Raw genomic sequence first — 23,890 nt, 5'->3', positions numbered from 1 at the left:
CATAGTGTTGGCATTCAACAAAAGACAATGACAATTACTCATAATAGTTATATTTCCATAATACAGATGGAGTATTACGGAGCCCCAGCTTTTCTGAGGTTATCCTCCTTAAGAGTCAAATCCAATGACAGGTCGTCATAATAGAATTGAGTACATCCAGAAACGCTTGTCAAAATGTACAAAGCATGAATGTTGGATGAGTCAGGTCTAGAGAATGTCAGGGAAAACTAATCATTTGAATGGAATACTACTGTGGAGATAATATGGGTAAATATTAATTAACGTCTAGGGAAAGAGTTGTTCGTACACAAGAAATATCATTAAAAAAGTATGGAACCAAAATGTCGAGAATGTAACAGATCTGAAAAATAGTTTCCCGGATAACACCCCGGAAGATATATTATAAGGTCCGATAGACAGCAACTGTAAAACTTAATAGTCCCATGTAATGTTCGTACTTTGGCCGTATTGTTAACGTGCCGATGTGCTGCAAGTGGTCCATGGAGGCTAGCAGTACACCGGTAGGCGTAAGGCCACGCTGCCTAAGAGGAAGATAACAGACACAAACACCTGCAAGGAGGAAATCCTAACTAGGAAAATAACCGATGGCTGGGAACGGCATTACATAACTTAAAGAAATCCGTAGTTTATTGTCGGTATAAAATAGAAAACAGGACCGAATACGCTTTACATCAGTACCTCGATGTTATAATATAGCGTAGGAATAGTATTTGACTATTATACATTCGCTAAATTAGTCATCTTTGTAGCTACCGGTGACAATTCAGGTTATCAAAATTCTATAGGACATTGTAGTGTTTCGATTCTGTCTGGTTATTAAAATTGGATTTAGGGCTCTCTTAATGCCTTCATCGTATGTATTTCTTGAAAAGGATTTAAAATTTTCCTTTTGTTTCCATAAATATAACATCCAAATTCTTTTCAATACTGGAAATAGAGTGACCCGTTTCTTTTAGACAAACTAAGATAGCTAATTTGGGACTGGCGAGGTTGAGGTGTTCTTCAAATGGCATATTAAAATTGCTCCCAATCTGACCTGTACATTACTGAGGGCAGTCATTGTAGCCAATCTCAAAAACCCCAGGGCCCTTATATTTTATTTATTGGGTATTTTCACTATACCTGTATCAACTACCAACATTTTTTGGAATAAGGCATACTGGAGGGATATTTTCCTTCTTAATTGTTGTAAGTTTTATGACAATTTAAATGGTATTGAGTATTGAGTGTTGTTTGCGTTTTTCACAGTGTCTCTAAACTGTGGTTGCCATCATCAGAAAGTTGTTTGTTTTGTATTTGTCACGAGACGAATAAGTAGGCATGCAGTTATTCGTCAACCCCCATTCGTGTTTCCTCAAGTAAGCAAACCACCCTATCTGTGAACGATTAGTGACAGAAAATGTACAAATGCGAAAATTCAAGCGTGCTGACGGCAGCATTACTGTGAAACACACAGAATACGGATTTCAAACTGTACAGATTCTCAAAATACCTTTCGAACATCCTAACCAGGATGCGTTAAGTTAACACAGAGAACTTCTCAGCACAACAAATGAAAGCTGGTCCTGTGCCTGTACTGCTATCACGTCGACAGCGGTGTTCGGTCCATTCGAATTGACTTACGCGCGCACATTCCGTCTCACTTGTTCATTGGTCGATGCACACTGACGTGACGTAAGTCATGGGATAGCGAAATCCACATACACAGATGGTGGTAGTACCGCGAAAACAAGGCGTAAAAGGACAGTGCACTGGCGGAGCTCCCATTTGTACCCAGGTGATTCATATGTAAAGTTTTACGACCTAATTATGGCCGCACGACAGGGATTAACAGACAACGGAATGCTGGTTACAGCTAAACCCATGGGACACTCAATTTCGGATATCGTTAGGGAATTCAATATTCTGAGATCCACAGTGTCCAGAGAGTGTCGAGAATCCGAAAGTAGAGGCGTAATGTCTCACCACAGACAACGCAGTTTCCAACGACCTTCGCTTAACGACCGACAGCGACGGCGTTTGCGTAGAGCTGTCAGTGCTAACAGACAACCAACAGTGCGTGAAATAGCCGCAGAAATCAGAGTAGGAAATCTACGTACGTATCCGTGAGGACAGGACGGCGGAATGGCGTACACGAACTATGGCGGCAGAAGACCGATGCGAGTACCTTTACTAACAGCACAACATCGCCTGCGGCGTCCAGCACAACATCGCCTGCGGCGTCTTTCCTGGACTCGTGACCATATTAGTTGGACTCTAGACGACTAGGAAACGGTGGCCATGCCAGATGAGTCCCGACTTCAGTTAGGACGAGATGATGGGATTCGAGTGTGGCGCAGACCCTACGATGCCAAGATTTCAACAGGGCATCGTGCAAGGGTAGTGATAGCTCCATAAATGGGTCGGCTGTGTTTACACGGAACGGACTGAATCCTCTGATCGAACTGAACCGATCATTAATTATAAATAGTTATGTCCGGCTATCTGGAGCCCATTTTCACCCATTCATAGACTGCATGTTCTCAAACAATGATGTAGTTTTTATGTGCGACAATACGTCGAGTACCGGGATACAGATGTTCGCGATTTGTTTGACAAATATTCTAGACAGCTCGAGCGTATGATTTGGCCACCCAGATCGCCCGAAATGAATCCCATCCAACATTTATGGCAAATAATCGAGGGATCAGTTCGGGCACAAAATCCTGCACCGGCAAAACTTTCGCAATTATGAGCAGCTATAGAGGCAGCATGGCGCAATATTTGTGCAGCGAACTTCCAATGACTTGTTGAGTCCATGAAATATCGAGTTGTGCTGCCCTACACCGGACAAAAGGAGATCCGGCACGATGTTAGGAGCTACCCCACGACGTTTGTCACCTCAACGTAGGTCGTACATATTATAAAACGGACAAGAACGGACGAGCGGAATTTTTAACTCTGTGGAGCACCTTCGGAATGATAGCCCCAATACAGGGCGGCGACCTGTGCAACTGTCTAGTGAACGTTCCACTGTCGGCAGAACTGCGTCACAACCTCTGTTGAGCGAGGGAGTTAAAGGTATTGTGGCACTCTTGAGAACCGCCGCAGCTTCAACAGGTAGAGGTGAAGGTTCACGTTGTCGAACAACCGCAGCCTGATGAAAACCCAAATTCAGTGTATCTGATCAAGAAGCAATGTAAGCTCGCTTGCCGTCTAAGGTTCTGGAAACCAAAAATGATACCGTGGACTGCAGTTACGAGAGTGACCAGGAGGGATCTCAGCCGTCTCCGTTCGTGACACCAACGAACGAAGCACGTAGCGCGGACACAGGGAGCAACAAATCTTGCAAAAAGTTCGACGTGAGATGTGGTGTCATCGCCAGACACCACACTTGCTAGATGGTAGCTTTTAAATCGGCCGCGGTCCGCTAGTATACGACGGACCCGCTTGTCGCCACTGTCAGTAATTGCAGACCGAGCGCCACCACACGGCAGGTCTAGAGAGACGTACTAGCACTCGCCCCAGTGGTACAGCCGACGTTGCTAGCCATGGTTCACTGATAATTACGCTCTCATTTGCCGAGACGATAGTCAGCATAGCCTTCAGCTACATTTTGCTACGACCTAGCAAGGCGCCATTACCAGTATTGATATTGTGATTATAAAGCCTGTATCATCAAGAGAGATGTTCTACAAATGTGGATTAAAGTTAAGTATTCCAGAAGCTACGTACTTTTCTTTATAGCATTCATTACGTATCCTGCTTCAGACCTCACGCCAGCCTGCTTGAGTTTAACGCGTGCATTTCGGCCTTCTCTAGCTATACAACATGAGAAACCAGTAACATCGGAATAGGACGAAAGCGATGACCGCTCTTCGACTCTGCCCCAGGGTTCGCGGCGGCACTCGCGCAGCGAAGGCCACGAGCAAAACAAAACACGACAGGCTGCTTGAAGGTCCGGAACGGTGCGCACGAGATACACGGCCCCTGCAACGAATGGTAGTCGGCTTGCCCGCCACACTTCGTTTACGCACGGCTCCACGCAAGGCCCACGAGAAATTACGTAATGGAAAATATGCCCACTGAAGGTCGTAACTTTGTCGTATGCTATCGAGAGCATGCATACATCAAAACGTGCGGTCTAGAATTATTAACCCTGCTGTTCTGTTCACTTTTACTTGACATATATACTGTTCGGGTCAATATGACCCGACATATCAAAATGCTTTAGAAACATAAATTTTGGTACAGTTTTAGCTATCGACATTGTTGTTCTATTCCAGTACCTTGTTAGTAATAATAATAATAATAATAATAATAATAATAATGGTAATAATAATAATAATAACAATGCATACAACTTTATTGAGGGATATTTTTCATTTAAATATGCACATAAATTTGAAACAACAGACAGTTTCCATTACAGGCATTCAACTTAGAAAGCACTACAGTTTTTCCATACTTCTATTCTTATTGTTGACAGTTTAGACGTAAGTATTGACATTTTCTAACAACAGACAGTTGTCATTACAGATATTCATCTTAGAGCACACTACAGTACAGAACACACTACAGTTTTTTTATTACATTCCAACATAGAAAGCACTACAACTTTAGAATCCTCTCTTCTTACTGATTGTAGTTTAGGCACAAGTATTCACATAAATTTGAAACAACAGAATTTTCAATACAATCATCTTATAAAATACTACAGTTCTTTTCTTACTGCTTGCACTGTGGACACAAGTAGGTTACATGTTTCTTGCAAATATGTTTACTACATTTTCCACACACCATGTTTGTTTTATTGTCATTACTTGATGGACAGAACTTACAGCGTGCACGTTTTGTAGATTTTCTTGTTGTTACCGATTCTGACACACCACCCACATCATTCGGGTTTTGGATGCTTGTGACCATTCTCAAAGAATCTTCTGTTCTTGGGAAATGCGTTCTTGATGCAATATGTTCTTTTATCAGTGACTTTCCAAGTTCCTCCAAGAATATTCTCCTTCTAGTCAATTTGCTTGCATTCCAATTAGGGTCAACCGAAATCCACAAAACGTATGCATTATAAGCAGAAACATCAAGAATATTGTAGAAAACTATCATTGGCCACCTATTACTTTTTCGTTTGCATGTATATGTACCTAATAACTGATCAAGCGTGTCTACAGCACCTTTGGTTGAATTATAGTCCAAAATCATTTTTGGCTTCTTATCAGCCCTGTCACTGATTTCCGCATCATGGTGGAGAGTGCTCATAAGTACAACATTCTTGTGTCTCTTAGGAATATAATTAACCACAGTAGTGTCATTTGTGAAGTAAAATGAAGAGCTGTGTACCTCCTTGTTGGTCATTTTGTGTGGAAGCTCCGGCTTATTTTTCCGTATAGTTCCCAACATAGTCAATTTCCTTTTCAGAAGCAGCTGCCCCAAATTGTACGACGTAAAAAAGTTGTCACACGTGATATTCTGACCACGTAACTCAGAAGTGAGATCAGATACCACCCTCATTCCCTGATTTCTTTCTGGTGCCGCTCCACTCACCTTTCCTGTATAAATTTGGGCTTTCAGTACGTATGAAGTTTTGCTGTCACACATGGTCCATATTTTGATCCCATATTTTGCCGGTTTACTTGGGATATACTGCTTGAATGGACAGCGACCTCTAAATGCTACTAACTGCTCGTCAACAGTAACATTTTCTCCTGGATTATACAGTTGAGGAAGGACCTCTACCCACTTCTCCCAAATACTACGAATTGCGGCAAGTTTGTCAGTACGTCGTCTTTCCTCTCTAGTAGATTTCTTGTCAAATCGCAGGACACGTGATATCTTACAGAATGTTTCATGAGACATGGTTGCTCGAAATATGTTTCGCCCAGTATCTTTATCCCACAAACTTTTTGTAGACTCCCCATGAGATCGATATACACCCGCTAGGAGTAAGAGTCCTAAGTATGCATGGAAAACAGAACCATCAATATCTGTCCACTGTTCACCATAAACTCGCTGCCCTTCAATATTTGTCATCTCTATTATTTCATTTTGAAGCGCTGTGTGAAATACTGCTTCAAATGAACATTTTACATCAGATATTCTGCTGACTGCATACCTGGTAACTCCTGGGGTACTCTTGATGATGTTCGAAGCTGGTAGGCGACCATGTTGTGCTGGTGGATGCAACTGCCATTCTATATTCCCATTTTTAGAAAGAAAAGTCTCTACACTATTTTGTATGGGCTGTGGACTGTCGTAACTGTCATCGGAACACTCGCTTTCAGATGCATTGCTGATGTGATCTTCAAACTCAGAAAGTGATCCTTCATCTGGTGAGGCATTTACTATTTCTTCCAACTCACGATCATTCAATGGTCTCATCGCCATGGTGTCACAAGTCAAACTGGGCAGAAACAAAGCATTCCAATTATTGAGAACTGCCAATTATTATTTCCTGGGGAAAGCAACAAACAAGCCCATTGTTGTGAACGCATGGAGCTTTAGGTGATTGTTGAGAGTAAGTTGGAATGATGCAGTCACTATTCCCACACAACACAACAAAAATAATTTTCGCCATTTCCAGATTTTAGAAATAAATACGAGTTACACTAAACATATTTGTGTCGGGTCATTATGACCCGAACATTACATATGCAACTATTACAGTTGAAGCCCAAACTTCTTAAACTTTTTTAAAACCTTTTAAAACACATGCTGCTCATCCATTTTCAGACAAAGTCACAAAGTTTCATAAATATATATTGGTATTTACATAATGTAAAATAACGTTCATATTCGTTTCGGGTCATATAGACCCGAACAGAACAGCAGGGTTAAATTCGTCTGAAACAGTTACTCGCTCACCGCCGGAGGTCACTGCCAGCAATTGTAACCCAGCAGTGTTACGCGCTGTGAGGTACGCACCACGGCCTGTGTTTCTCGTAGGACTCGGATCCGGAATAGGAAAGCTCACTGCCAACGGTCTGGGTGAAAGAGTGGAGAGGGAAGACAGTGCACGAGCAGACGTTGAACTGCCATTTTAATAAGTATTCCTGTTTTACATATTTGCCCTGTAGTGCATCGGAATGATTTCGTTGTTACGACTCTGAACATGAATAAACTTGAATGTTCCGCTCAACTACTGTTAAATGAGATGTAGCCCTTTTACAAGATGTGAGCACCGCTAAAATCGTGTACCCTCCAGGATTAAAAACTCTTTTAAATCTCGACCAAGAATCCGAGTGACGGGCCGCAATGGTAGTCAACCAAATGCTAGATTTTAAAAATGTTTCCAGATTCCCGAATGGACATGGCGTGCGGAAGCCGTGCAGTTTCTTAATATTTAGGCTCCGACACGAAGAGACAATAGTCGAGCTCGTAACCAGTTTTCTAACGTGATCACCACTGCAAGGCCGCATCGTCGTCGTAGTACTGGAAGGTGAGTTTAATTAATGGCCACACGCGACTAGATTTCCGCCTGCGGCCACTTCAGCGGGTATCTCCGACTGATCTGACACGCCCATTTGAGGCCCTTCGTTTCCCACAAACGTGCAGACCCCGCCCGTAGGATAGTCTCTCCAATCTGCCGCAGGCCGAATCCGTTCGACATTTTGCGATTTATCTGCGAACCAAGGACCCGTGCATACTCGGCAGACCAGAGGGCACGGCTGACGGTTTACAGGGGCGGCACCGCCCGCAGTGGCCGAGCGGTGCTAGGCGCTTCCGGATGGAACCGCGCGACCGCTACGGTCGCAGGTTCGAATCCTGCCTCGGGCATGGATTTGTGTGATGTCCTTAGGTTTAAGTAGTTCTAAGTTCTAGGGGACTGATGATCATACCTGTAAAATACTGGACATAACAGTTCAGTTATCACATCTGGTAATGAATATATTAGAAGCAACATTTTATTGCTCTCGCTATAGTGTTGGTTTATCCAACTCATCCCCATCCCCCACCGCCCCACCCCCTTCACCTCTTTCACGACTCTTTGAAGAGATCCACACTTTTCTGAGATTATTTCTGAGATTATTTACTGCATGTTAAAACCTTCTTGGTATTTGTAGCAAAATGCTCATTTTTGTCAGTAAATGCGTTTGGTTTCATTAAAATAAAGCGTTATCATGGTCAGTAAGGAATGATATTTACAATGTGGCTTGCCTTCTGCATCTAAAAATAGTTCGCAAGCAAAGATGTAGATGTTACTTGAAATACGTTATTTCTGACTTTCGCTCACGCTGTCGGCTTGCATGTTTTTGAGGTATTCCCCCGTTTTGCGCTGTTGTTAGTGTTTATAACACTTTGGTCCACAGTTGGTACACCGTCTATAAATGTTTCAACCATTTCCATTGCATGCCCTATTTCTTACATTCTTCTTTCTGAAATGATCATCTGTCAGATTTCACAAACAACTTATTTCACGGAAGAGTTATACAGGTTTTTCGATGTGGTCATTGGTCCACCCTCTTTAATATTACTTGTAGCAACTAAAACTTGCATTCAGCTGAAAACCACCCATTCATCAGTGGCAAATTTCGAGTATCACCTACATTTCTCTGGTTACCATGTTAAAACTTGCTTCTTTTGGAGAAACAGAACTGAGTTAAGACAATGTCACCTCCCTGACATCCTAATGCAGTTGCATCTGCAATAGAATACTGAAACAGTGGTTTATTAATTGAGGAACTAACGACAAATCAGGTCAAAGCTTAAGAGAAAGCGAATTCTCGGTATAAGTACAGAAGTATCCGTTAGGGCGGTGTGGCGAAATTTAGCGTTGACTGATTATGGGGCCGAACGACTGGCGCGAATGACTTTGCTGTCAGCACCACATCACCTGCAGCGCCTCTCCTGAGGACTGGAAAACCGTGGCCTGGTCAGATGAGTCCAGGTCACAGTTGGTAAGAGCAAATGGTAGTGTTCGAATGTGGCGCACACCCCAAGAAGCCATGGACCCATGTTGTCGCTTTGCAAGCTGGCGGTGGCTGTATAATTCTGTGGTCTGTGTTTACATGGAACAGACTGGGTCCTCTGGTTCAACTGATCCGATCATTGTCGAGCGAATGATTTGGCCAACCAGAGTGCTCGACAGGAATCCCACAGGACGTTTACGGCGCCTAGTTGAGACGTCAGCTGGTGTAGAAAAGCCTGAATCGGCAAGACTTCCACAGTTGTGGAAGGCTGTAAAAGCGGCATAGCTCAATATTTCTACAGGGGTCTTCGAACGACTTGTTGAGTCCATCCCTCGTCGAGCTGCTGTACTATGCTGGGCGAAAGGAGGTCCGACACGATATTGGGGGGTATTCCACGGCTTCTACGTCTTCACCTACATTTATACTCTGCAAGCCACCCAACGGTGTGTGGCGGAGGGCATTTTACATGCCACTATCATTACCTCCCTTTCCTGTTCCAGTCGCGTTTGGTACGCTGGAAGAACGACTGCCGGAAAGCCTCCGTGCGCGCTCGAATCTCTCTAATTTTACATTCGTGATCTCCTCGGGAGGTATTAGTAGGGGGAGCAATATATTCGATACCTCATCCAGAAACGCACCCTCTCGAAACCTGGACAGCAAGCTACACCGCGATGCAGAGCGCCTCTCTTGCAGAGTCTGCCACTTGAGTTTGCTAAACATCTCCGTAACGCTATCACGCTCACCAAATAACCCTGTGACGAAACGCGCCGCTCTTCTTTGGATCTTCTCCATCTCCTACGTCAACCCGACCTGGTACGGATCCCACACTGATGAGCAATCCTCAAGTATAGGTCGAACGAGTGTTTTGTAAGCCACCTCCTTTGTTGATGGATTACATTTTCTAAGGACTCTCCCAATGAATCTCAACCTGGCACCCGCCTTACCAACAATTAATTTTATATGATCATTCCACTTAAAATCGTTCCGCACGCATACTCCCAGATATTTTACAGAAGTAACAGCTACCAGTGTTTGTTCCGCTGTCATATAATCATACAATAAAGGATTCTTCTTTCTACGTATTCGCAATACATTACATTTGTCTATGTTAAGGGTCAGTTGCCACTCCCTGCACCAAGTGCCTATCCGCTGCAGATCATCCTGCATTTCGCTGCAATTTTCTAATGCTGCAACTTCTCTGTATACTACAGCATCATCCGCGAAAAGCCGCATGGAACTTCAGACACTATCTACTAGGTCATTTATATATATTGTGAAAAGCAATGGTCCCATAACACTCCCCTGTGGCATGCCAGAGGTTACTTTAACGTCTGTAGACGTCTCTCCATTGAAAACAACATGCTGTGTTCTGTTTGCTAAAAACTCTTCAATCCAGTGACACAGCTGGTCTGATATTCCGTAGGCTCTTACTTTGTTCATCAGGCGACAGTGCGGAATTGTATCGAACGCCTTCCGGAAGTCAAGGAAAATGGCATCTACCTGGGAGCCTGTATCTGATATTTTCTGGGTCTCATGAACAAATAAAGTGAGTTGGGTCTCACACGATCGCTGTTTTCGGAATCCATGTTGATTCCTACAGAGTAGATTCTGGGTTTCCAGAAATGACATGATACGCGAGCAAAAACCATGTTCTAAAATTCTGCAACAGATCGACGTCAGAGATATAGGCCTATAGTTTTGTGCGTCTGCTCGACGACCCTTCTTGAAAACTGGAACTACCTGTGTTCTTTTCCAATCATTTGGAACCTTCCGTTCCTCTAGAGACCTGCGGTACACGGCAATTAGAATCGGGGCAAGTTCTTTCGCATACTCTGTGTAGAATCGAATTGGTATCCCGTCAGGTCCAGTGGACTTTTCTCTGTTGAGTAATTTCAGCTGCTTGTCTATTCCTTGGACACTTATTTCGATGTCAGCCATTTTTTCGTTTGTGCGAGGATTTAGCTTTTCTCACATGAGTGTGTTTTAGGGATACTTTAACGCGGCAGTTCTTTTTTCTTATGGGGATGCTTCGATCTATGGTTAAGTAACATATAGGTAGAGGTAAGGCCAGACCTACCACGTTCACGACCATACTAATATCAGTAAGCAATTGTGCGACAGGTGTTATCAAATGATTTGTATACTCCCCTTTCCTTTCTGTTACGCATAGCTCGTGGTTGCTCTTCATATTTTGACATTAGTGAATAGACTAATCCCAGTCCAACAAAGGGTTCGAGTGTGATTCCTACGACACGAGGATGGTTCGACTCTGCTGACAATGCGACAGCTCTGCTTTTGCTAAAACGAGAAACAGTGTTGTAGGCTGCCCGTCCTGCGAGAGGGAGTCGGGTTCATTGTTCTGCATCGCTCCTCTCCATTTTGTCAGCCGAATATCTCGTTTTGTGTACACTTGTGTTGCGCCTCTGATGGTGTTAGCTTGATGAGTCACTAAGGGAAATAGCCTTTGTGAAATACTCGACTCAAAATGCCCTTTGCAAGGAATTCCCTTAGCAGTTTTCGCTTGAAAATTGGTTCAGGCGGACCAGCATTCACTGACAGTACCAATACCTATTCGCGTTGAAACAGATTCTTATTGACAGGGCGTGATAATTGTGTCTGGTCGCTGTTGGTTAGTATCTTTTTACAACCACTGTACTTACATCGTCAAACATGGATGTCTGTAGTGATGTAGGCTGAAGCAGTGAATTAAAATTTGTATCAGCACCACTAACTGCTGCGTCAAACTGGCGCTGTGGCTACGAGGTCTGCATGGATTACCCTAGGGCGCCTCCTTTCCCAATACAAATTCCAATTCAGTCTTCACCCTGTTGGTGTTCCCCTTCTGAGGTGTGAACTAGAATTTGTGTTGATGAGGGAGACGCAGCACGGTAATTCGTGCAGCTGTGGTAGCCACAGTACCGGTGTGGCGCAGCAGTCAGTTCATATGCCTAATAAGCAGAAGTCATGTGCTTTACTGGGCTACGTGTGAAAGTAGGAAAGAAAGAGAGAGATTTTCCCACTCATCACTCACGCACTGTATATAAACACTTCATACATATCAGTACTCGAGAACCCCGACGATTTTTGCCTGTTTTGAAGCTGATACTGGCAAGATATCGGACCCAAGGACTACAAGATTTTGAAGAATGTTTTAATTTCAGTTATATCATTCAGGAGGCAAGCGACCATTATTTAAATAATCGAAGTTTTGAATTTAGTCTGAATGGGTCGGAATGGTAAAAGTTAAACAAACTAGTGTGTGAATATTTGTTTCACATACAACTTGAAACGCCTTATCTATGTGCATCAATCACTCCTGGGTATCTGATGATTAATAAATACCGAGACGCTTCATACGAGTAATGAAGTCACTTCTTGCCTCATGTTTAACTTTTGTCATTGCGACCCACATTGCTGTAATTTCAGATTTAGCGTCGGATAGTAATGACAAAAGAAAAACATTTTCGTGTTATATAATTACGAATTAACAGTTTTAGAAATTTTCTCTTTACATGTAATGTTAAACTTTCCTTCTTGCCAAATTTCATGATTGTAAACGAAAGGGAAGTACCCTGCTGGTTTTGATGAGTGCGTTTGCGAGTACCAAATCATTTAACTTAAATGGCTGTGTATTATGATTATACTGACTTAGAAGATAAAGTTTTTATGATTCCAAAGGCCTACAGACCTTTGTATTTGATATAAATGGCCATATCGTTCGGTGGCATTGACTTAGAAGTTTACGTTTATTGCACCACCAAACGCTTATAGACCACTGTATGAGGTGTGATTGGAAAGTTTTAAGAATGGATCCGCTACTGCTTACTGGTATGGCGGGCAGCTACGCCGTGGGTGGGGAGTGAGTCATTGCCTTATCCTTGAACGCCCTCTGACAGGAAACTGAGTTTCTTTTACTCAGTTCACTGTGACAGCAAGTTGAGTGCGGGTCTGTTAGGGCTTACTGTCGGCATCTGTCTGCTTGAAAATGGACGTAAAAACGGAGCAACGAGTTTGTGTGAATTTTTTTTTTAAACCGGGAAATCAGCTTCTGGGACTTACGAACTATTAAAAAGAGCTTATGGAGATAGTTGTACGAGGGATATTTGGAAAGTAAGGAACGATCGATCGCGAAGTGGAAAATACAATGAAAATCTGATGAAGCTTTGCAAAGATTCGTTGGGCACTGTGTCTAGTATGTCCGTCGATCGCATCATGTCGCTCTTTTCAGTTCTGAGCTCACAGTCAGAACGTAAAGATGGCTAAAAATTAGCGTCTCCCGCCAAGTATGAGGGCCTGGCGACAGATTTCGGCAGAAGCCATGCAATCCACATAACATAACTGTCATGTAGTTCGTTCCACACGACTATTCTCGGCCGCACTCAGCAGGGGCAATGAAGATGCTCCTGCAGCATTTTCGATGGGAAGTGTTTGATCACCCACAATACAGTCCGTAATTAGCTATCCAACCCTGTGGTTCATCTCTGCTCAAATGAACCTCTGGCTATGAAGACAATATTTTAACACAGACAACGAACTGCAGTCCAGAGTAGACAATTTTCAAAAAGCACTGGCGGCTGTCTTCTATATGAGGGAATTCAAAAGTTGGTACAACATCACGACAGATGCCTAAGTCTGAGCGGCGACTGTGTAGAGAAGTAGCTGGAAGATGTAGCTAACCGTTGCAAATAAAACAGTTCTGATTTTCACTGTGGTTTACATTCCGCGAGCTATCGTTCCTTACTTTCCGAATAGCCCTCGTATGAGCCAGTCAGATGTTTTTGTCTGGTTTAACAGATTCAAAAATAGTCACGAATCGTTAGAAGATGAACCACGGTCCTGCCGTCCATCCACCTCAAAGACGAATGAAAACGTTGTGAAAATTCGCGACTTAGTGCGCTCAAATCGTAGACTTACAATTAGAGAGATGGTTGATGAACTTAATTTAAGTTTCTATGCAGTTAGGTCAATTTTAACTCAAGAGCTGAACATGCGTCAAGTGTCCGAAAAATTCATTCCAAGTGTTTTCAAGTGACCAGAGACAATACCGACTTCAAGTGTGCCAAAAACTGATTAATCGGACTAAAAATGACCCAGATTTGTTAAATATGGTAATTACAGGTGACTAATCGTGAGTATATGGGTATGATCCTGAAACCAAAGTGCAGTCTTCGCAGTGGAAGACTCCAGGTTCACCAAGACCGAAAAAAGCACTGCAAAGTCGCTGGAAGGTGAACACAATGTGCGGCATCGATTTACCCCTGGAGAACAGAAACTTAACTAGGAACATTGCAAATGTGTCCTTGAGCGTTTGCGCGAAAAGGTGTGGGAAAAAAGGCCTTCACTGTGGAAAGACAGGGGTTGGGTGCTTCAACGTGACAATGCTCCGGCTCATCGTGTCTTCTCCAACGTTGAATTTTTGACCAAATTCAAATTTCCTGTGCTTCTACAACCGCCATATTCCCCTGATTTGGCCCCTGCAGGCTTCTCCCTTTTTCCTAGACTGAAATTTTCACTGAAAGGGAAGCTGAGACTATTGAAGACATCCAGGCAAATACGGAGAGCGTCCTTAACACACTTCAGGAAAAAAATTCCAGGAATGTATCCAAAGGTGGAAACACCTTTGCAGTTGGTGTGTTCAGTCAGAAGGGGACTATTTTGAAGGAGATGCATCGCAGTAGCATGTAAGCACCACCATTGTACAATTACAAGCCCATTCCTAAAACTTTCCAATCACACCTCGTATGTGACATAAATTTAAACTTGACACGTCTACCCGCTCCTGAGACGAATGGCTTTTAACAGCCTGATGGACAGACGAACAGACAAAATGATTCTGTATCACAAAATTTGAATTGGGGAGGTGGGAGGAGGAGGAGAAGGGCAAGACAGGGGAGGGACTACTGACGGGATTCGAACCCATGATCCCATAGTTACTAAGCAGTTGCTTTCAGCAATGTGCCATCTGGACACAGTGTTTATTGTAACTGCACGGACTATCTCAACGCGCCACTCGGCCGTTCGCACTCCCACCTCGCGCCACCTGTCCACAGTCCATGTCCATGCTCGACGTGCCTGCTAGTTTGGAATTCCCGCAGGAGGTCGGACGTAATTGTGCATCTGTACTGAAAGTGGTAAATTCATTGCCCATATATGCGAATAAATTGTATGAATGCATGGTGTCTGTTTTCGGACATATCCAAAAGAAAAGAAACCAAGCATCGAGGCGAGTCAATTATATGAATGCGTCATGTCTGTTTTTTCGGGCATGTCCGAATGAACAGACACCACGCATTCACATAATTGATTCACCTCAACGGGCAACGAATCCAACTTCTTGAGTGCAGATGCACAAATACACTACTGGCCATTAAAATTGCTACACCAAGAAGAAATGCAGATGATAAATGGTTATTCATTGGACAGATATATTACACTACAACTGACTTTAAATATTCACGTAATTTGGGTGCAAATATCCTGTGAAATCAGTACCCAGAACAAACACCTCTGGCCTTAATAACGGCCTTCATGCGCCTGGACATTGAGTCAAACAGAGCTTGGATGGCGTGTACAGGTACAGCTGCCCATGCAGCTTCAACTCGATACCACAGTTCATCAAGAGTAGTGACTGGCGTATTGTGACGAGCCAGGTGCCAGGTGATTAACCAGACGTTTTCAGTTGATGAGAGATCTGGAGAATGTACTGGCCAGGACAGCAGTCGAACATTTTCTGTATCCAGAAAGGCCCGTACAGGACCTGAAATATGCGGTCGTGCATTATCCTACTGAAATGTAGGGTTTCGAAGGGATCGAATGAAGGGTAGAGCCACGGGTGGTAACACATCCGAAATGTGACGTTCACTGTTCAAAGTGTCGTCAATGCGAACAAGAGGTGACCGAGACGTGTAACTAATGGCACCCCATACCACCACGCCGGGTGATACGCCAGTATGTTGATGACGAATACACGCTTCCAATGTGCATTCACCGCGATGTCGCCAAACACGGATGCTGTAAACATAACCTGGAATCATCCGAAAAAATGACGTTTTGCCATTCGTGCACCCAGGTTCGTCGTTGAGTGCACCATCGCAGGCGCTCCTGTCTGTGATGCAGCGTCAAGGATAACCGCAGCCACGGTCTCCGAGCTGATAGTCCATGCTGCTGCAAACGTCGTCGAACTGTTAGTGCAGATGGTTGTTGTCTTGCAAACGTCCCCATCTGTTGACTCATGGATCGAGACGTGGCTGCACGATCCGTTACAGCCATGCGGATAAGATGTCTGTCATCTCGACTGCTAGTGATACGAAGGCGTTCGGATCCAGCACGGTGTTCCGTATTACCCTCCGGAACCCACCGATTCCATATTCTGCTAACAGTCAGTGGATCTCGACCAACGCGAGCAGCAATGTAGCGATACGATAAACTGCAATCGCGATAGGCCACAATTCGACCTTTATCAAAGTCGGAAAGGTGATGGTACGCATTTCGCCTCCTTACACGCGGCATCACAACGATGTTTCACCAGGCAACGCCGGTTAACTGCTGTTTGTGTATGAGAAATCGGTTGGAAACTTTACTCAAGTCTGCACTTGTAGATGTCGCCAGCCGCCCCAACTTTGTGTGAATGCTCTGAAAAGCTAATCATTTGCATATCACAGCATCTTCTTCCCGTCTGTAAAATTTCGCGTCTGTAGCACGTCATCTTCGTGGTGTAGCTATTTTATGGCCAGTAGGGTACCTCCAACTTCCTGCGGGAATCCAAAACTAGCGGCCGTAGAGGAAATGGACAGGGACCGCAGGTAGGTGTCACTAGTCCTATTGATCTTTGTATGTGACATTAATTTCAACCTGATACACCTACCTGAATCTGAGGAAAAGGATTTTTATCAGTCGGACAGACAGACAAAATATCTCTTTTACGTAAATTAAAAGCTGAGAAAAGAAAGGAAAGGGGCTATTGATGTCAGCTGCATCGGTACTTTATGTGGAATCAGCGGCGACGAGCGAAATTATGTGCCAGACTAGGATTCGAACCTAAGATATCGTAATTACTAAGCAGTTGTGTTAATCTGTTCACCACTGCGCCAGCCGGACACAGCGTTTATCTCAATTACACGGACTATCTCGGAACCATCATTCTCGTCTAATGTCGCCTATCTGCAATCCCTGTCTATGTCCTCCATGCCCGCTACTTAGAAATGTCCACATGAAGGCGGACGTAGTTGTGCACCCGAACTCAAGGCGGTGGATTTATTGTCCATCGACGCGACTAAGTTTTGTGAACGCGTGTTATCTGTTCGTGTGGACATGTCCAAATGAAGAGACACCACGCATTCCTATATTTGAGGCGCCTCGATGGGCAACTAATCCACCTTCTTCAGTGCAGATGCTCAACTACGTCCGCCCTCCTGCGGAAACCTCAAAATATCGGACAGGGCCGGCAGATGGGTGGCTCTGGGTGGGAATATGGGTCGACCGAGAGGCGTGCTGACACAGTCCTTGCAATCACAATAAACACCTGTCCGTGTGGCGCAGTGGTTAACGCAGCTGTCTAGAAAGCAGAAGACCTCAGGTTCGAATGCCGACCTAGCACACATTTTCACTCGTCGCCACTGACTCCGCATCAAATCTCGATGCGGTTGACAGAAATAGCTCCTTCCTTTTAGTTTCCTCTCTCCTTCCTCCACCTTCACTTTACATAATATGTATCACGACTGCGGATTCCACGTGGTCTCTGTTCTTTCGGACATCTTCAAAAGAACAGACACCGTGCATTGATATACACTCCTGGAAATGGAAAAAAGAACACATTGACACCGGTGTGTCAGACCCACCATACTTGCTCCGGACACTGCGAGAGGGCTGTACAAGCAATGATCACACGCACGGCACAGCGGACACACCAGGAACCGCGGTGTTGGCCGTCGAATGGCGCTAGCTGCGCAGCATTTGTGCACCGCCGCCGTGAGTGTCAGCCAGTTTGCCGTGGCATACGGAGCTCCATCGCAGTCTTTAACACTGGTAGCATGCCGCGACAGCGTGGACGTGAACCGTATGTGCAGTTGACGGACTTTGAGCGAGGGCGTATAGTGGGCATGCGGGAGGCCGGGTGGACGTATCGCCGAATTGCTCAACACGTGGGGCGTGAGGTCTCCACAGTACATCGATGTTGTCGCCAGTGGTCGGCGGAAGGTGCACGTGCCCATCGACCTGGGACCGGACCGCAGCGACGCACGGATGCACGCCAAGACCGTAGGATCCTACGCAGTGCCGTAGGGGACCGCACCGCCACTTCCCAGCAAATTAGGGACACTGTTGCTCCTGGGGTATCGGCGAGGACCATTCGCAACCTTTTCCATGAAGCTGGGCTACGGTCCCGCACACCGTTAGGCCGTCTTCCGCTCACGCCCCAACATCGTGCAGCCCGCCTCCAGTGGTGTCGCGACAGGCGTGAATGGAGGGACGAATGGAGACGTGTCGTCTTCAGCGATGAGAGTCGCTTCTGCCTTGGTGCCAATGTTGGTCGTATGCGTGTTTGGCGCCGTGCAGATGAGCGCCACAATCAGGACTGCATACGACCGAGGCACACAGGGCCAACACCCGGCATCATGGTGTGGGGAGCGATCTCCTACACTGGCCGTACACCACTGGTGATCGTCGAGGGGACACTGAATAGTGCACGGTACATCCAAACCGTCATCGAACCCATCGTTCTACCATTCCTAGACCGGCAAGGGAACTTGCTGTTCCAACAGGACAATGCACGTCCGCATGTATCCCGTGCCACCCAACGTGCTCTAGAAGGTGTAAGTCAACTACCCTGGCCAGCAAGATCTCCGGATCTGTCCCCCATTGAGCATGTTTGGGACTGGATGAAGCGTCGTCTCACGCGGTCTGCACGTCCAGCACGAACGCTGGTCCAACTGAGGCGCCAGGTGGAAATGGCATGGCAAGCCGTTCCACAGGACTACATCCAGCATCTCTACGATCGTCTCCATGGGAGAATAGCAGCCTGCATTGCTGCGAAAGGTGGATATACACTGTACTAGTGCCGACATTGTGCATGCTCTGTTGCCTGTGTCTATGTGCCTGTGGTTCTGTCAGTGTGATCATGTGATGTATCTGACCCCAGGAATGTGTCAATAAAGTTTCCCCTTCCTGGGACAATGAATTCACGGTGTTCTTATTTCAATTTCCAGGAGTGTAGTTGACGCAATAAGGGTTCCGTTTTCACCGATTGAGATACGGAACCCTAAACACTGTTTCTTTTCGAATGAGCAAAGAATTAACTGGTCATATTGCACCGAAGCAGCAAATATCTTTGTTACGAGCCGCGAAATTCGCACCCAAGGCTTGTAATTTTGAGAATTGTATCGGCGGTTACTTCCTGGCAACGCGCTCTTACTTCTGCTTCCAGAATACCAGCCAGCAATGAGCGATCGCTACAGCTTCATCCCTGCGACGCGGGAGCAGGTGGAGACCATCAGGAAGAGTCTGGGGACAGACGAAGAGGACATCAAGAGAACCGTAGCGTCTGTGCGAGACTGGCTCAGGATGCAGCCGCATCTGCCCGACGAGATAGGTCAGTCAGCTTTGTGACTATTCTAGTTTACTCTTCTAAAATTCCCAAACCATAATTGTGAGTTTCGAGTTGATTCCTTAAAACGTTGCTGTTACAGTGGTTCACTAATCAATCCAGTCCCAGTGCGGTGAGTTTGCTTACGTGAACTGGATCTGTCATGAATATATTATTTTTTGAATAATTTTTAATATCTAAGTAGAGCATAGAGTAATGACCAGTTACAGAGTCACGGATTTTTCAGCCTAGTGTCAGGCAGTCTGTTAGTGAGTCACAGAGAGACCTAATTGGAACATTTTGGGGGCAGAATTTCACTCATACAATTTACCTCGCAAACACGAGAAACCTCCGGGAAACCTTGTGACAGATTCCAACGCTCCATTCGCTGGTTGGATTTCGATAAACCGAGCGTACTTCAATGTCTGGATAGTTTCTAGCACTACATATGTAACGAGAGTTTCTTGGTTGATCCAGAACGTCAGCAGTTTCTCAGTGATATTATAGTAACGAAGCGCTCTTGCTGCAGACAGTACTTAGGGGAGAAGTGTGATTAAGAGCTGAATCAGCAACTCCTGCCGTAAATTTGGTCCCTGAGGCAGAAGGAACAGTAAGTACGAGTAGAGACCAAAGTGACGGGAAGAACGAATGTAGATTGGTTTTTTTAAACTAAAAACTAATGTGGACAGTAGGAAAATAAATGAACAGAGCTTGAGATTTGATGTTTCTGTTTTCGTTAAACCTGTTAAGATGATCCAGATATGCAACTAATGCTTTCTTTTGTTTATTGGTACTTCATCTCCCAGACCCATATGGGCTGTCAGTGATACTGTCACTCGGCTGTTCACCCAAATGGATAAGTAGTACGCACACAGACGAAAATTCAATAAATTTAAAGATGATAGATTTACAAGTGATTTTAAAATTCGATAAGATGAAGCTTTTATATAAAATAAACTTTACTTTCATCGTCGTCAATTTTAAATAGGAATACTGAAAAGTGAAACAAAATCATAAGACTGCATTTGAAAGATTATATAGAAAACTATGACTTTAATATAAAGCATTAAACTCTCATTGAAAATGAATGGGAAATGGAAAAGCTCCAAAGGGGAAGTAAACAGAGACTTGATTAGGTAGGGTGAAACTATAGTTGGTAGGATGGGTAAATGTCGGGACGGATTTCATTGCCTGTGGGAGGGAGTCGGTTGAAATTTCGTTGGGAGGGGACGTGGAGAGTTTACAGGTGTGGGGTTGATGGAATGTGTCAGTGAAGGCGCGGCAGTTTGCCAGCATTGACTATCAGATAGGAGACAACAGAATTATTGGAGTCGAGTTTGCGGATGGTGAAGATTGCTCGAAGGTATTCAGTATAAGAAGGGGTGGTGATCTGACGTGGTATAGGATCCATATGTTGGTAGGTAAACGTATGCGATAATTACGGCAAAGTCTATTATCCATTGCACTTAGTGATTCAGGAAACAAAGATATGGAAGGTTAAAAAAAAGAGTGAGGTGATGTAGTGGGTTTCCTTAGAATGGAAGGAGTACAGGTAACGGGAAATTTATCAATGAATGGCGCAAGTGCACGGAGAGCGCTGCATGTCCGTTGCAATTACGACTATCAATCTGGTCTTTGGGACAGTGGCTGCCCCCTTAACTCACCGGTGTTGCACAATGAGGCTTCCACTTGCTAGATAGTACCACCGGTAAAGGGGTGTGGCGTTCCAGACCGTGCGTCATCAACCAACGACATCCGTTCGCTTCCGCCACGCCTTGACTCTTGCCACGGACGTTCAGTGTTCTTCGTATACTTGTGCCATTCTTTGATGAATTTTTCTTGACCGTACTCCTTCCGGTGTAACTAAACGCACTCTCCTCCATTTTGCCCTTCTTTTGAAGCTTTCATTTCTCTGTTTTCAGCACAGTGGACGTGCCCGACCTGTAGTCACGTGGGTGTGCACCCATATCCCTCTAGCGGCGAGTTTGGGTCTTAGCTGGCAGACAATGGCGCTACTATCTCTACTGCGATTTTCGTTAGACAGCGTCTGGTTTGTTTCTTTTTTAATGCTCCTTGTAGACAGAGGGAACTGCCATGCAATTTTTGCATAGCAGTTGATCGATTGGCTCAAGATTATATAGATGTGGGGGAAATTGGATGCGTGTAGCCCCTATGTGCGGCCAGTCAGTAGTTTTAGAAGTTTTATTCTACAAAAGTCATGGGGTAGCGATATGCACGTACACAGATGACGGTAGTGCCGCGAACACAAGGTGTAAGAGACAGTCCATTGGTGAAGCGTCATTTGCATTCAGGCGATTCCCGTGAAAAGGATTCCGACGTGATTGTGGCAGCACAACAGGAATAAACAGACTTCTAACTCGGATTGGTAGTTGGAGCCTGGCGCATGGGGCATTCTGTTTCGGAAATCGGTAGGTAATTCATTATTCCAGGATCCACAGGCTGAAGAGTGTGCCGAGCATACCAAATTTCAGGCATTATGACGGCCAATGCAGTGGCCGCCGGCCTTCACTTTACGACCGAGAGCAGAGGTGTTCGGGTTAAGTTATCAATGCTAACAAACAAGCATTCCTGCCCGATATAACTGCAGAAATCATGTGGAACTTATGACGCCGTATCCGTTAGGACAGTGCTGCGAAATTGGTCATTAATGGGCTAGGGCAGCATGTGCATTTGCTAACGGCACGACATCGCCAACAGCACCTCCCTTGGGCTCGATGGACCTTAGACGACTGGAAAACCGTAGCCTGCTCAGATGAGCCCCGATTAGAGCTGGTAAGAGCTGCAAGCAGACATGGTCTAGGGGTGGACAGCACTGCAGCTCAACATGTTCGATCAGAGGATTAGGTGCCCTCTGTAATAAAAAAAAAATTGAGTGGATGGATAAAATATGAAATTGTACAAGCATCATGGGACGTCCACACCGAACAAATACAACGACCAATAACGAACAAAATGACATGAACAAAATATAAAAAGGGGGGTATCGTCTTTCATTACTAATCGAAACATCTGCATCCCTCCAACGCTTAAATTTTGAATAAAAATTTCAACAGTAGCGGCCAAAGGCCTCTGGGATAAGAAATCGCCCTTATACTGCCAAAGGTCTTTTCAAAAAGGGTGGAGGAAAGGACAGAGGAAGTCTACTGCCCTTGGGGTGGTGCAGCAGAGAGTAGGTTGCTGTGACTAGTTCAATCTAGGGTTATTCTCATCAGAATTTACAGCAAACCCAACCGACAACAATAGTTCAAGCATACATGCCGCCGCCGCAAGCATAAACTAAAGAAAAAGAGAAAATATATGAGGACATTGAACTGGTAATTCAGTATATAATTGGAGATAAAAATCTAATAGACATGGAGGATTGCAATACGGGTGTAGGAGCAAGTGCAGAAGAAACAGTTACGCTAGTACATGCGATTGGTAGTAGGAATGAAAGAGGAGAAAAGCTACTTGAGTTCTGCAATAAATTTCAGCTAGTAACAGTGCGTACTCTACTCAAGAATCGCAATAGGAGGAGGTATACTTGGAAAAGGCCGCAAGATAAAGAAAGATTTCAGTTAGATTACATCATGGTAAGGCAGAGATTCCGAAATCAGATATCCAATTTTAAGGTATACCCAGCAGCAGATATAGAATCAGATCACAATTTAGCAGTGATGAAGAGTAGTCTGAAGTTCAAGAGAGTAGTCAGGAAGGATCAGTGCGCAAAGAAGTGGTATTCGGAAGTACTAAATAATAAGAAGGTACACTTGACGTTCTCTGAGACTGTAGATACTGCGATAACTAATAGCTCAGTAGACAGTTCAGTGTAAGAGGAATGAACGTCTCCGAAAAGAGCAGTTACGGAAATTAGACAGGAAAACGTCGGTACAAAGAAGGTAACTGCGATGAAAGCATGGGTAACACAAGAAATGCTTCAGTTGATCCACGAAAGAAGGAAATACGAAAACCTTCAGGAAAATGTAGAAATATAGTTTACTTAGGAATGGAAGAAACAGGAAGTGCAGGAAAGCTAAGGCGAAATGGCTGCAGGATAAATGCGAAGAAATCGAAAATGGAATGACTGTCGGGAGGACTGACTCAGCAAATCAAACCAACCTTTGGTGAAATTAAAAGCCAGCGTAGTAACATTAAGAGTGCAATAAGAGGAGAGATTCAAATGGTTTAAATGGCTCTGAGGACTATGGGACTTAACTTCTAAAGTCATCAGTCCCCTAGAACTTAGAACTACTTAAACCTAACTAACCTAAGGACATCACACACATCCATGCCCGAGGCAGGATTCGAACCTGCGACCGTAGCGGTCGCGCGATTCCAGACTGTAGCGCCTAGAACCACTCGGCCACCCAGGCCGGCGCTAAGAGGAGAGAGC

At 44.7% G+C, this 23,890-nt stretch overlaps 2 protein-coding genes across 2 annotated transcripts in view; both read left to right on the top strand.

Moving 5' to 3' along the window:
- The window catches only part of LOC126191560 (retinol-binding protein pinta-like), a 282,679-nt gene that overhangs the window by 633 nt on the left and 258,156 nt on the right, over positions 1-23,890 (top strand). The gene's annotated exons all lie outside the window — the stretch shown is intronic.
- The window catches only part of LOC126191559 (retinol-binding protein pinta-like), a 301,411-nt gene that overhangs the window by 176,228 nt on the left and 101,293 nt on the right, over positions 1-23,890 (top strand). The window contains exon 3 of the mRNA XM_049932472.1: positions 19,339-19,503. Within this exon, the coding sequence (XP_049788429.1) occupies positions 19,353-19,503 (151 nt within the window). The 5' untranslated portion in view covers positions 19,339-19,352. The remainder of the gene's footprint in view (positions 1-19,338; positions 19,504-23,890) is intronic.

This window comes from Schistocerca cancellata, chromosome 6 (genome assembly GCF_023864275.1).
Source record: "Schistocerca cancellata isolate TAMUIC-IGC-003103 chromosome 6, iqSchCanc2.1, whole genome shotgun sequence".
In the NCBI taxonomy this organism is placed as follows: domain Eukaryota; kingdom Metazoa; phylum Arthropoda; class Insecta; order Orthoptera; family Acrididae; genus Schistocerca; species Schistocerca cancellata.
Note: the sequence above shows the minus strand (reverse complement) of the source record. Positions and strands in the feature narration are given on the sequence as shown.